Here is a 15176-nt window from a genome sequence, read left to right on the forward strand (position 1 = left end):
ACTATAGTAGACACTTGTTCGGCAATTTATTTGTTTCCAAGCTGACCGTAATTTATTCTTTTATTATTCATTATTTGCGTTTTTATCATTAACTATAAGTAAAACTTCTATGTCAAATTAACGATTAGGTTCGTAATACTCATTTAGAAGTTTCATATTTATTATATGAGAGTAAGCAACTCCTTTATATGTTATAACTGCTACTAAAGTATTCTTTATTTGCTCACCCGCAGCATACACGTTTCCGTTTGGCTGTGGTCCGCCATCTTTGTTGTTCAAGTTGGGTGTGCTCTTGAATATGTCACGCATGTAGTCTAGCGGTCTAAAGTTCGACTCCAGCGAATCAACGGCCGCTTCCAATGTCAGGAGAAGTTCAGTCACATAGCCCTGCATGTCCTCGCCCTGTTCAGCGACAGTTTCCACTAGGCGGGAAAGAATGTCGGAGACCATCCGACCTGTCATGGCCACGCCGATGAAACGAAATACCTGTAAAAAGTTTATTTGTAATTTCGTTTCTAGTTAAGCATAATTCACATGGTAGCTGATAATTAACTATTGCAAAGGGCAGGCTTGATCATATGTCCTTCCGAACGATTTCGACAAATGACTTAGGAGACATTATTTTAATTAAGACACAATATAAGCTTCTTAGCGCTGTTACTGACAATTACTCAATACAAAAACCAATGACCGATATGGTTTTTTACAGTTTTATTTCATGATATAAAATTACAATGAATAATGAAGTTACCTGTAAAGATCTCCCCGCGTAGTGTCTGGAAGGGCACGACAGGCCTAGCTGCAAAGCGGTCTGAGCCCAGCGCTCCGATATTAGTGCGTGAGGCAGAGACTCACGAAAAATCCGAAGTGCGTGACGAAGAAGCGTCGCCATCTGCTGACAACTGCGGAGACTCCACACTGAACGATAAACATACAGATTATACACAGACGTAGCGTTGATCAATCAGTAGTGCTCTGAAACTGTAACGATACATTATGAATCAGTAAAGACGGTTAATAATGCTTCTTATGTCGATGAACGCTTTCCTATTCACCTTTAGCAGTGATGTCTTCATATTGCCACAGTGGCATGTGCGTCGGTCTACTCGCTAAGTAGTGGACCATGGACTTGATGACGTCAGCTACTGGGAGCTCTGCTGGCGGCGCTTCTGGCTCCGTTTCGGGTTCCTGTTCCGCTTCGCCAGTTACTATAACTGGCAGCGAGGGATAATTGTCTGTGTCACCTATATTAGTTAAAAGTAATGGTTATACAATTATTACTTTTATAAATTAAAATACGAATATCAATGGACAAAAAAAAACTAGACGAAGTGAAGAGTTTTCCTTGCTTAATATGTTAAGTATTGTAAGAGTAATGGATCGCTTCCAACATTATCAACTTTACCTAAAATATACAATTGGTGCAATTTCACTGATGTCAACAAAGCAAGTAGAGGCTTATAGTACTTTACCTTCGGGGGTGACCTGCGGGTCGGAGGACAGTGAGCGCACGTGCGAGCGCGGCGAGTGGGCGCACTGAGGGAAGTTGTCGAACACTGCGTCTGGTTCTGTCATATATATGTTCCTCTTACAGAAATGATAACAGTAACAATGCACGTTGAAATACGTCAAAGTTTAACGGTAGATCTTTAAAATGGAATAGTTCCTAATAGTGTGTTTATTTAAAATACAACAAAAGAAGCTTCTACGTATATACATAGATACGGGTTAGAATCGTTGGTTCGCCGATATGTTTCCAAATTCCAAAAAGAGTTCACGCCAAGAATCCCATTCCGCTGACGTTTCAGCCGCACCTCGTATTTTTTTCTTAAGTTAGGTATTTTTAATGGAAATATTATAATTATTACCATATAACTAACGCGTTTTAACTTGCAGCATCTCGTTGCAATAACGTGTCCGATAAGACTGCGTCGCCTGTTGTACCCGCACGGTACTACGCCGGTAAACTTTACGCGAGTGTCAACAACAACTAAACTAAGTTTCAACTTCATCGGTCAAACAGTTTCGAAGATAGTCATCGCAAACAGATATATCAACATCAATGTATATTCACATCAACTAGCTAACTTCTTCAGTTTAATTTTTGGAAGTAATTAGCTTAAACGACTAGCCCGCCTGTTATACGTAAGCATATAACTATTTCCAAAATATAATTTACAAATGAGAATTGGACAATTAACATATTATAATATACAATTACAAAACTAAATCCTTTGTAAAAGCACCAACAAAACGGTATCCTGCGACGTTATTACTTACTTAACTCAAAGGCAATAGACGCAAATCAGCACATGATCACATAGTCAGCCGTAACAAACGTTATCAATCAATTAAAATCAAATCAAATTATACTTTATTCAAGTAGGCTTTTACTAGCACTTTTGAATCGTCATTTAACAAACTATTTAAAGTAAAGCTACCACCGGTTCGGAATGTAGATTCTACCGAGAAGAACCGGCAATAAACTACTTTTTACTTTTTTACTCTTTATCAACATCAAATTTGAACCTGCGCTCTGCGTGAAAATACTGTATTTACATCGGGACCAATAACAGCGTTAAGTTTTACTTAACAAAGTAATATCAAAGCTGCCTCGCATAGTTGGATTAATCTGTTACATTGTGTTTTGGCATTGTTTGAGAGTGAAATAATCATCAAGGCAACCAGGTTTTCATACAAGAACGTCGATTACATTTTAACTAGAAATGACTTAACTTAATTTAGGATGTTGTTTCAAGTAATACTTGTTGTAAAATATATATATAACCGACTCATATTCTTTAATTACACGTAAATCTTATATATTAACAGCGTAAGCCGTTTTTTGTCGGCTATGGTCTCATTTTGAAGAGCTCCAGCCGTAGATGTGCACAACAATAAAGAGGATTCTTGCAATTTATTAATTGATTTAACAAATAATTAATTTCGAAGAGCGGAAAAAAGTTACTGGCCGATTAGAGAGCGGTACTACGGCTGTATAAGAAAAAAAAAATGAAAAACGTAAACAAAATTAAAGTAAATTGTTATCGATAAATACAAATTTTAACTGAACGAATGAATACTACTTGACATTAAAAATTTAATTTAAAAAAAGGTTTCATAATTTTGGCGCCAAATGTAAACAAGCGACTTTCAGCTAAAAATGAAATTAAACTTCAACTTAACCGCGAAGTTTCGCGAGCGACGGTTATTTATATTTACGGCTACATACAGAAAAAAACTATACGTAATATTTAAAAAAAAAAATCGGTACCACATTAGACAAAAAATCTTTAATACGTATAATTAACGCTCAATAAAAAAATAACTACTTAATAACTTACCAGAAAAATTATGCGGTACCAGTGGCAAGGGCGGCGGCGGTAGACCGAGACCCAGCTGGGCTGATCGAGCCGCCAGCAGCACTCGCGCGATCGTCAGGTGATCGTGGTGAGCTGCCACGGCTACCAAAAGATTGAGTAGCAGCTGCCGGCAGTGTTGATGGACTATCCACCTGCCATAAACTTAATCTTTAATCTTAGTGCAGGACAAAGACGATAAATATTGGAACACACACACACACACACACTGACGATGATAACACGTTATAGTCTCATTCTTTACTTCACTACCTAAGATTGGTCAATACAAAATTGTAGAGGAACCTGGGTGGCCAACTATTTTGAAAACATGCCTGCTTTATGTAGTTTATTTTTATTGGGTCTGTATCAAGGGCAATTTATACAAAAAGACTATCACAACTCTAGAAGAACTACGTCCGTAAATTCAGGAAGCGGCTCTTGTAATTTAAGATTTCGCAGGTATTGCGGACACCTGATATAAAGATATTTCATTAAAAGCTGCAGAATTTCACGTAATACAGTAAAATAATTCAAGACAGTACTGAAAAATAATTCAAGCAGCTAGTGTGCTCTAAAAGAGTAAAGATTTTTATTATTAAATTCTCATTTTAATTATTTATTCCAACCCAACAAAAAATCATTACAAACATTTTGACTTTTACAATTTACTTTTATTAAAAATGATTCAATAGAAAACCAATATTTCATTTTAAAAGTTGCACTTCAATTTGTATAGAAACATATGAATGGTTTACATATAGAGTCAAAAAATATATAATGTATATAAAATACTAATATGTATATGATTTTGACAGATATTCAATTTTCATCGTAAATTCATATTGTATTAAAATGTTATATTAATATCATTAACATTCTCGCACATTTTCATTATTTCCGGTTGATTTACATTTACGTGATTCAACATAACAGGCTCTCGCTTCGCCGTATCACGGTCAGTCTATTCGGAATTTATTGATTAATATTTAAAAACTCGTGTAATTTAATCACATCACATAACAAAATAGTCATTTGATATATGTCTAAATTTATACTTGACGGTAGGACTTTGTGTATCTGTCCGAGTAGGTACCCAGCTCCCATCACTTAACATTTATTCCGCTAAACAGAACTATTTAGTATTGGAGCGTTCCGTTTTAAACGGCGAGTGAACCAGTGTAATTATATTCACAGGGGACGAAAATTATTAGTTTGAATGTAATTATCTATTCAGCACCAATGTGAATGGTAACACCTCACCATCAGCCATTTGCCATTCAACCTATTACACAATAAAAAAAAACCTCATATTGTGAGTGGTATTTGAGTTAAATTAGTTAACTTCGCAAAAAGTGCAACTCGCCTGGTGTGGTCCATGCCGAGGAATACGATGTGCAGCATAAGCGGCACATGTATGGACCAATCGAGCTCCACTCCGTCCAACACCACATCGCAGAGCAGCATAACCGCTACGTTGCACCTTTATAATAAATTTTACTGTATTATCCGTTGATATTTCGTGAACAGTATTAATAAAACGCAACGTCATCTCAGCTCGACCTAAGCCCTATTCCAATCAAAGAAGAAGTATATATATACAACTCTTATATTTACATATTCCGTGCGATTTGCTTATGGCAGACAGTTGTCGGTTAATATTTCTTTAGATATAAAACAACACTATTTCACTTCACTACTTATATCTACTTTAATTTTAGTTCCAAAGTTCTGATACCAACTTCGACGACATTCAAAATGCTATTTTTCGCTACAATTTATATCATTGATTGTATAAAATGACATTGCCTCAATTAAAGTCAAAGTTGTTTATTCAGCTTTACTCCTCCTGTGGTTGGAATAGACTATAGATACTAATGACATATTGCCGATATTCAAATTTTGTGATATATACCTGTGGAAACCGGATACTGGCTGGTTTGTGTCGGGGAGGTATTCAGTGAGAAGAGCGAAAAAGCCCCCGTACTCCGGCATGGGTAGGGGCCGAGGCTGCAGCGAGTCAACGCGCGCTTCCTGCGGGGTACTGGGAGCACTCACCGCGCCTCCAGAATCACCGCACATACCCGTCTGTGATCAATTTCAATTAATGAAATGCATTAATGAAAAACGGTGAACCTATGAAAGCTGTAAACTGAATTAAGAGCTAAGGTTTCGAGAGTCACGTTAAACATTGTATTTAACCATACAGCGTTTGAATGACAGTTGATTTAAAATCAAAAACTTTGTAAATATTGAACTGTAAATATATGAAACTGTCTGTTTCAGTGATCGTTTCATTCTCAAGGTGTAATCGTCTACAAAGTTTTAGTTATTTTAGCCATTAATCAACCATTTTTTAAATGCTATTGATCATATATACCTACCTATGTATATTAATAAGCAAATAATCGAGAAGTTTCATTTATTCTATAAAATAACACACGAACGGATCTACTAATTCTAATTTAATTCAATACTATTATTATATATACTTTTATAAATACTCGTAAACAAAAACTGGCTCATATTCAGTTCACAACTAACAGGTAGGAAATATGAACAAATATAACAGGTTGCCTGGAAAGTTCGTCTGCTTTCGGCTGTATAAAATGCGAGATGATTTAAAACGATGTTACATGGTTTAAAATCATCACAAACATTCCGAATAAAATGATGACGATTACATGATAAGGTATTAAATAAATATATCTTTAGGTAGGTTTTTTTAGTTTTTCTCGTGTGCTCTTAGAATTATCAACCGTTTTTGGAACGAAATTCTTTAAAGAAGTTATTTCGTTCTTCATTTCGTTATTTTAAGAACATTAGAGTGAACTGACAGAAATTGTTACGCCTCCTGCGGGCGAGTTTTCCCGGTCTTTCACTCTTTCTCGTTCTATATACGATTGTGTATAACATTATTTAAACTTAATTTATGTTATTGTTTTAATCATCACGGAATTTTAAATAACCATTTTATATCTTGTCATTGAATCAATCTCAAACTTTGATATTTTATTTCATTGTATCTCTTTCATTTTGTGACATAATATATAGCGAAACAAACTCTTAAATATTTCTAAGACCACCGTTTCATATTAAAAATTTAAGTGGAAAATTAAAAAGACATAGATGTATTTGTAAATGGAAAATATATTTTAAAATGAATATGTTATTTATTTTGCATTACTAAACTAATAATCTAGAAGACGATACTTTCCTCCTTTTTTAAATTATTTATTACGTATTCATTTACCTATAAAGCTAGGTATATGCCGGCGCTAACTTTGTGTACACATTGTAGAGTGGTCAAAATCTCTCAAAGAGTTTCTCTTTCGTTTTAGTTGACAACTTTCTACCTGACTTCTTCAGCATATTAATCTGTATCTTAAAAATTTGCTATATATCCTACGTCTGACCTGAAACTTTAGACTAAAACTAATAAGTTTGACAATAATTGGATCAGTTTGCGTAAAACCGTAACAATAAACTTACAACTTTCAGCAAGATCGAACATGTCTTTCATTTTAGGTCACGTACTCCCACGCATTACTCATATGTTTTATACGATATTTTTTTCTGTCATTATCTATTTTCCTACGTAAAATGAATCAGTATTTAGGTCGATCGTAGGTCAAGACAATAGGACAGGATTGAAGCGCGAGACCGTTTTGTAAGGGTATATTTTTAATTTAACTTACGGAATATTTTCACAACAGATGCGATTGATTTCAAAAACAAAAATTGAAAATATTTTAACGTTTTGAAAACACGTATAGATGATTTGTTTTTCTTCGTGCGTCAATCACGTGAATACTACTGAACGTATCGGTATGAGATTGTGATGATGTTTATAGGCTATTTTTTTAAAATTCCATTTAACCTTTCCGCTTTTTCTATTTAACAGCGAAGAAGGCGGGTACGAGTTGATAATTAAGTTATAAGAACAGTCTCGCTCGTCGATATTTTATTTTTATAACCACCAATAACGTTATCTCCAAGACTTTTCTTAGTTTTACCGCGTTCTGTCCACAAATTGCCTGCTTGTAGCGGTTTAGTGGATACAAGATTTTACACTTACGAGTCACTATTCGACGTGTTTCTTTCTATTTTTATTTTTACCTTTTCACTGATTCGAATTGATCCAATTATCTTAATACAGGATCACGCACAATCAACAAGGATTATACTCAAGTTTTATTTGTCTGTATTACATCGTGTCGCCCGTCTGTGTATGATTAGGGTTATACACATTGAATATAATCATATAGTTAGATTCAATGTCAATGCGGATACAACACATCCATAAACATACGAAAACAAACGAGAATATCTCTGTTTTTTACATCGTGACAGAATTAAAAACTGGAAAGTGTAGAATGTCAAACAACGCTTATTAAAATGCACTACGTTTCAAAACTTTTCGCGTGCAGCATCGATGTAGCGCCACAACAAAGCGCCCCGCATGGAGGGTGTCGGAATATCTATGTACACAAAGCCTCATAATTTAACGAATATATTGTAAGCCGGTTTTATTGTTTTGTTTCATATACGGATGCATTGTTAACATATTTAATAACCTATTCAGTACCAACATTATAAACTGTTTTTGTAGTAGTATATTTTATACTTTTATACAAGTCTGTAGATAAATTAGCAAACGCAAAAAGTTCAGTTTCTACTTTCTCGTGTGAAATTTAATTATTGCTATTGCGAAAGAAATAGGAGAAGAGATTATATATAAATAGGATTAGTATTTTGTCATACAAATTTATGACGTACTTTCGATACGCCATAAGTAATGTCGTTTGTAAGCTGAGCAGCCGTCTTGCTCAAGTGTGATGTTGCTCTGGTGGTGCTGTAAGAAGTAAGGACTCACCGGCGTAGCGTCTCCGTCGGAGGGCGGTGACGGGTCGTCGTCGGCGGGCGGCGTGGAGCACGGCGGTGCAGACGAGCGCTTGTCTTGTATACGGGGCAATTCCGTTTTAGCGCTGCTGCAAGATATATACTAATTGTTGACTTATAAGTTATTATTACTGTATGTAATAAGTTTCATAACTATCGCCATTAATGTGATATCAAATACAGTAAGCACTTATATGACGTCAGTTTAGTCTTAAATGAGTAGCACCTTACATAAAAAGTATTTTCTTGTACTCGAGGTGGTCAGTTTGCTGACATATACGATTATAGGATTCGGCAATATTTCCACCAAAACTAACATAATAAAATAAAGTAATTTGACGTCGCAAGTTTCGCGGCTGACTTGAGGGCACTCCTTCACTCACTTAGGGCACACCTTCGAACGGTTTACCACTGACCGTGTTATCAATATAGGGGCTACACTGAGGCACCGTTATGTATATTTATTTATGAATTTTATTTTAACTTACAGAGTGGTAATCATCATCTACTTTATTTATTATATATAATATATATAATAACAACAGTTACATCAACAAGATGGTAAATTATCATCACACATAATCAAAATCTAAATTTAATATTTTTTATTCAAGTAGGATCATGAAGCACTTTTATGACGCTACGGCATGTTACCGTGTTGAATTACGGCACCGTACCAAGAACCGGAAAGAAACTCAAAACACGAGCGAAAGCGCGCACGACGACTAGTTTGTTATAATAAACAGATAAGAATTACTATATTCTTTGATTTAGACAAAGAATAACATTTTAGCAGAACAAAATGAAAATAAAATTATGTATATTGTTTTTTAATATTCTGTTCGCTTGCATTACCAGCAGACATTTATCGAAAAGCTTGTTGCATCCGCGCACTTTTAAGCTTTCTTTTTGCATGCCTCGTGAAAGCTGAACTTTGTTACAATGCAATACTTTTATATTTAAAAATATATATAATATATACATACATATAAATAACTAGTAGACGCTGCAGTTTCGCTCGCGTTTTCTTGGTCTTGCCTGAGTGTCATGTGTTAGGTTAAAGAAGTATTCCTTAGGTTGCTGCGTTTTACCAAATTTAATAAAATGCGTTTGGCCGTAAAAGAATAACAGACAGATAGACAGGCTCCTCGTTAGTTACTTTGGCATTTATCACATTTATATATATATATATATAATTAATGTCTGGATGCGTTCCTATTGCGTTTTTAAGTCATTGATCCGATTGAAACTTTGGGTGAGTTCTTCTGATTTTAAATTCAAATTTATTTCATATATATGGTTATATTTCAAAACAGATGTGTGATCAATTCAGTACATATAAAATAATTTGTAAACAAAAACAGGAAAAATATATAACAGGCTGAGTTTCTTTCGCCGATTCTTCTCAGATAAGGATATTTTCTATTCCGAACGAATTTATATAAATAGTATGCTTCTACATTGAATAAAGGATTTTAAATCTGAGCACGGAAATCATATTGCATCAGAAACGTTTCACTAAAACGTTACTCATAGAAATTCTGCACTAAAATTCGATCTTTTAATGTGATCCTTATCGCACCCAAAGAAATTACAGAACAAAGTATCATTAAATCGTTTTCATTTCTCTTTGGTGTAATTTGTCTTCGTCTCATCGGTCAACGAGTTCGTTAGGGTGTTTAGTGCCTTCTAGAACTTTTGACATCTATCATAGTGGATACATTAATTCCCAAATGATACCTTCGAGCCGCATTGAAGCTGAAACACTTGAACCTTTGAGCGATATTGAAAAAAAAAACAACAACAACATTTTATCCTTCTTATTGCCTCCAATGGTTACAGGGTTGGTACATTTTAAACACAGAGTAAAAAAAAAAAAACTGTGATATTAAAATGGCGAAATGCTGACAGCGTTCTCGCCACTATACTATAATCACTTAATGTCATGATTGCATTGTTAAATATTTATTTTAGTTATGGTTTGTAATATTTACCTTAAATGGCGATAGTGTGTTAGAACACGACAACTTAAATGTATCGTAATATGTTACATTAATTATACAACACACCGTATGTATATAACAACAACCGTATAAAGTTTCAACTCGGTGGTTGAGGAACGTATACGACACAAAGTTATGAAAGAGATTCTGCCACGTGTATATGCATCAGTTTCGAGGCGAAATATGCATCTTCCGTTCTATAGTTGGGCGATAATATTGGGAGATTTTCAGACTGTTCTTTTAGGTTAACAAAGAATATAATGGTAACGAATATGCAGCCCTGAACTAATGGCGACCTAAGTGCTCTGTCAATTAAACGAAACAACTAGACGAACGACCGAGGAAAGGACTTGTCGATTTAGAAATAAGGCTTATTGCAATCGCAGAGAACAAGACTGATCGAGCTTTGAATATTAGATTACTCCTCATACTATTTTTATGAAAATTATAATGCTATTACAAATGTCAATTAAATTTTACAGTAAAATACAATTAAATATTTTTTTATTATTGTGTACGAATGAAGAGGACACTAATTCTATTAAGTATATATGTAGTTTAAGCACAGCCGGCGCCTGCCTACCAGGCTTGGTTCTACCAGGTTGACTTATATCTTAAGAGGGACCAGCTTCTTTTCATAAAATGATTATTGATTTCGTCGATCACTACAAAGACGCTTCCCGCTGTCTGTCTGTCCCTATGTATGCTTAAATCTTTAAAACTACGCAACGGATTTTGATGCGGTTTTTAATCGTTAGAATGATTTAAGAGGAAGGTTTAAATATATAAATTATGCATATAATGTGATGTCGTAAACAAACACAAATTTTGCACTTTGCATTGCACACGCTGGCTGAACCATACGAGATAGACCAAAATAGTGTGCGATGCGATTTTAAGCAACACAGCATCAATCCTTAACCGATTAGGTACCTTAAATACAGTGTGCATTTAATATAGATCAATATGGCCTTATACAGCAACTCATTTAAATGAATATTTTCGCAGATATTACAGATTTAAATTGCAGGGACATAGCGGTCTGTATTGTCTAATGACACAAAAAGCTGTGAACGTTGTAAAGACATTCTGTAGTATATTTAGTACCAGCATTGCGCCCGTGCGAAGCCGGGGCGGGGTGCTAGTTCGTATCAAAATAAAATAAAATGAACTTACTCGTTTAGCTTATATAGTTTGGTTCAAAAAAAGCTAATGGGGTTTTCCGTCGAGAAAAAGTTAATGCTGAGCACAACACGTTGCCGTTCCATGAAATAAATGTAAAGCCGTTAGTCCTATCAGTGAACTCTTTCCGGTCGTATTGCATTTGTTGCCTCATCGGATTATAACAGTAAACAGAGTGTGTGTATGTGTTGTGTCTGTGCAATGAAATATATCGCGAGCGACTGGCAACTCACCGTTGAGAGTGGTCGTCGTCTCTGTATCCCATCGTTCATGTAAGTGTTAACTATTGAAGTAAACTTTTACTAAGTCATTTGTCTAAGCAATGTTATTTATCATTGTGTGTAATTTTAATTAAGTTATTTAAAAACACGCTAATATATTCACAAAAAGGTTTTTTAATTCGACGATATATTTTTTTACATGATCAATAACGTTATATATTAAACTGACTTAACATATTCAATCATCGAGAGCGTGAATTAAAATATTACACAGTGTGCAGTTTCAAAATATTTTATTTTGAACGCCGATAGTAATTATTGGTTTTTAAAAACGTATTTAAACGTATTTTATGTTTAGATAAATTATGTTATATTATCATGTATTCACTTCCGAATTAATTAATTATTAATTCTATTTTGATTTCACAATCTTAGGATTTGTAAAACCACGTCGCAATATAAAGGCATGTATTGTATAGCGACGTACTGCCCGGTAGGGACAGAGTCGGTTAAATTCTGTTAAAAATATGAAATCTATCAAAACATTGAATATAAATAATTGAATAAGTCTGAGACCCGATTGAGAAAATATACAAGAGAATTCGCAAATAAAATTTATAAAAAAAATACTACTTTTCGAAAACACCTATCAGTGTCAGAGATTGTGGCAAGCCGTCTTTGAGAAACATCTTTATTGGCAACAATGATGCCTGTCAGGAATAAGTGGGAGCTCCTTGTCAGCTTCCTGTCGGTCCCGTTTATTATCAATAAGAGCGCGGTGATGACTGTCGGCGGTGTGAGCTCACGTGCATAAAAATGACCCATTAGTACATCTGCACGTGGCCCGCGAGGCGTCGCGTCGGGGGGAGCGAGCAGCTAGTCCATGAAGGATCGCGCCACATCTATACTGGATATTCTTCAGACTTTATGATCACATTTTATTTTTACATTAATACAATATAAAAACAATATTTATCAAGATACGCTATTACCATATCATATTCATCACGTGCTTTTTTTTAAACATGCCTGAGATGTCATTTTTCTCCTCGTCTACGGCAACATCTTAAGACATTTTTTTAAAGCATAAGCGAACGGACTAACGAATGGGCCACCTAATGTTAGGTCACGACGGTCCATAGACAATAGCGCCGTTAGAAATTTAAACCATTACTTATTTAAACTGGCTCACTCGACCTTCGAACTGGAATACAACGATACTAACTATTGCCGCTTGGCGGTAGACTATATGAGGAGTGGGTGACCTACCCATCGAGCTTGCACAGAGCACTGCCAGCGAGTAAATTTGTAAACATCTAAAAAAAATATGCAACACAGACATACTGTATAGACCGCGACCGACCTTACCGAAACTATACACTAAAATAATATGAAAGTTCCATATCGACCGTATAAGTAGTTTTTGAGTGAAACTCGAAAAACAGCGAACAAAACTTATCACTTTATAAGTTATATTAGAGCGATAAAATATAGTTTAGATTTTCCATGTACAAACTCATCGTGCAGTCGAATTTGTAGTCTACAGGACGCAAAGCGTGTTACACATCTATTCAAGCATTACCCTATCAAATTGATCATCGAAGGCAAATCAATACCGGGTCGGAAATGAAAACATCTCAGAGCTGAGAAGTAACGGCGAGTGAAACGTGATTCTATCGATATCTTAATTTCTGACTTATTGCTTTCCTCACAAAAGTCGGAGAATGTCATTTTATTTTTACAGCTTCCGCAGTCGACGCTGCTCACGTCTTAAGACAAGATGTTTCTTTAAAATTGTGCAACGGAAATTAAAAATATATATATTTGGCTATGAATTGATAAATACTGTCTTTTTTTTTCAAATGTCAAGTCAATGATGTCTGTATTTAATTAACCAGTGTTTATTGGAAAGGCAGTTCAAGCATAACCGGAGTAAAGTTTAACTCACAGGCATCGGCGCAGCTACTGGTGATTACCATTTCATAATTTGTAGTGTAGGAACAGAGAGTGCCACCTGTGTTTGCTCACACATGCACAAGGCATTTGTCATGTAGAATAATCTAGTGGCTGTAATTTATCGCGAGGACATTATCAGTAGCGTTTTTTTGAAAACTGCTTTATTCTTGTAATTCCGTTAAATCTAGTATCAATGGATTAGACAGTAGTATACTTACGATGTCTTCGCTGGGTCCTCGCCGCTGTGGCGCTTAGTGTGAATGGTGCCTTTTTCAACCGGAGCGAGCTCTCCCGTGCGACCCGTTGCATCCTATGTATCAATTGCTTAATATGAAAATTGCACAATTTCAACGCAGCGTGCAGTTGAAATTTAATAAAAGTTATGTTTGTTATTGTTACGAAAATATTATGCAACTACAATACAAAATATATCTTAAATATTGAGGCCTTAATTGTAAAGCCCCTGGTCTATTTTACTATTATTAGTATTTTATCTGCAAAAGTATAACAATGTAAGCATTATCTAATAACATACCTGTGACCCGGTCCCTGGTCCATCGCTGTGACCAGATGTGGCTTTCCGCATTGAAGTGAGCCGGTAGAAAGGTGGCGTCTCCGTTCTCTCGATGAGGCAGTTGAGCGTTTCCACGGTTTGCAATTCAGTCATCATCTCGTCCAGGAGCCGCTCGGGCCTCGATCGCGCCAAGTACAGCACAACGCGTTTTGCCTGATATAAAAAATATAAATTGAACTATCTTACTTACAATTAACTGTAGTAAGTATGTAAGTAAGAACTCCTTATACATGACACTAACGCAAAATAACGTAGCGGTTATTTAAGATGAAACGAGAAGTATTGTGAGAACCAATCAAAACAAACCAACTCAATATTAACCAATTTAAACGGTAGGGCTTTGTGCTCACTCGTCTGGAGGGTACAAGCCACTTCACAAGTTATTCAACCAATCGTCAATACTTGTATACGTATTCCGGTCCGAAGGGTGAGAAAGTCATTATAATTTACACGCACTAGCGATACATTGTCCAGAGGCGATGACCGTCGGGAAGTCTTCTTAACCGATTGCAGTCACGATACATTCGTCAAATATTTTCGTCTGTACGAAAACTCCGCTTTGCATTCTCTACGACCTCACTCTAATAGACCGATGCGATGGTAATCCGACGTGACAAAGGATCAGCTGTAGAATTAAGTCTTTATGAGCATCGGTACAATGTCCACTGTTTCGACTAATACGATCCTGGATTCAACCCTCAAAGAAGCGCATGAACTGCAGCTGAAAAAACTAGTTACTATACGAACGAGACGGCTACAAAACTAGTAAGTAATATAAACAAATAGAGATTACTTGTATGTTTATAAGTTAAGAAAACGTTTCCACGAACTGAAATTCCTATACTTAACGAATTGTTATGGCATATCGCAAACCCATTGACGACATGAGTTGATGAAGGTGAGAAGTAATATCTTATAAAAATATATTTTATGTCTTAACACCTTAATTTATGATATCAAATTAAAAAATATTACAACA

General features: G+C 35.4%; 1 protein-coding gene across 1 annotated transcript in view; it reads right to left on the bottom strand.

Annotated features, from left to right (window-relative positions):
- LOC113404142 (protein furry) overlaps window positions 1–15176 on the bottom strand; it is a 118414-nt gene that overhangs the window by 19717 nt on the left and 83521 nt on the right. Inside the window, exons 30-39 of the mRNA XM_026644925.2 lie at window positions 14159–14350; window positions 13842–13933; window positions 8236–8350; window positions 5275–5447; window positions 4726–4842; window positions 3345–3514; window positions 1473–1568; window positions 1056–1244; window positions 752–918; window positions 228–486 (exon numbers count right to left, since the gene is read on the bottom strand). Coding sequence (XP_026500710.2) covers window positions 228–486; window positions 752–918; window positions 1056–1244; window positions 1473–1568; window positions 3345–3514; window positions 4726–4842; window positions 5275–5447; window positions 8236–8350; window positions 13842–13933; window positions 14159–14350 — 1570 coding nt within the window. The remainder of the gene's footprint in view (window positions 1–227; window positions 487–751; window positions 919–1055; window positions 1245–1472; window positions 1569–3344; window positions 3515–4725; window positions 4843–5274; window positions 5448–8235; window positions 8351–13841; window positions 13934–14158; window positions 14351–15176) is intronic.

Source organism: Vanessa tameamea, chromosome Z (assembly GCF_037043105.1).
Source record: "Vanessa tameamea isolate UH-Manoa-2023 chromosome Z, ilVanTame1 primary haplotype, whole genome shotgun sequence".
NCBI classification, from domain to species: domain Eukaryota; kingdom Metazoa; phylum Arthropoda; class Insecta; order Lepidoptera; family Nymphalidae; genus Vanessa; species Vanessa tameamea.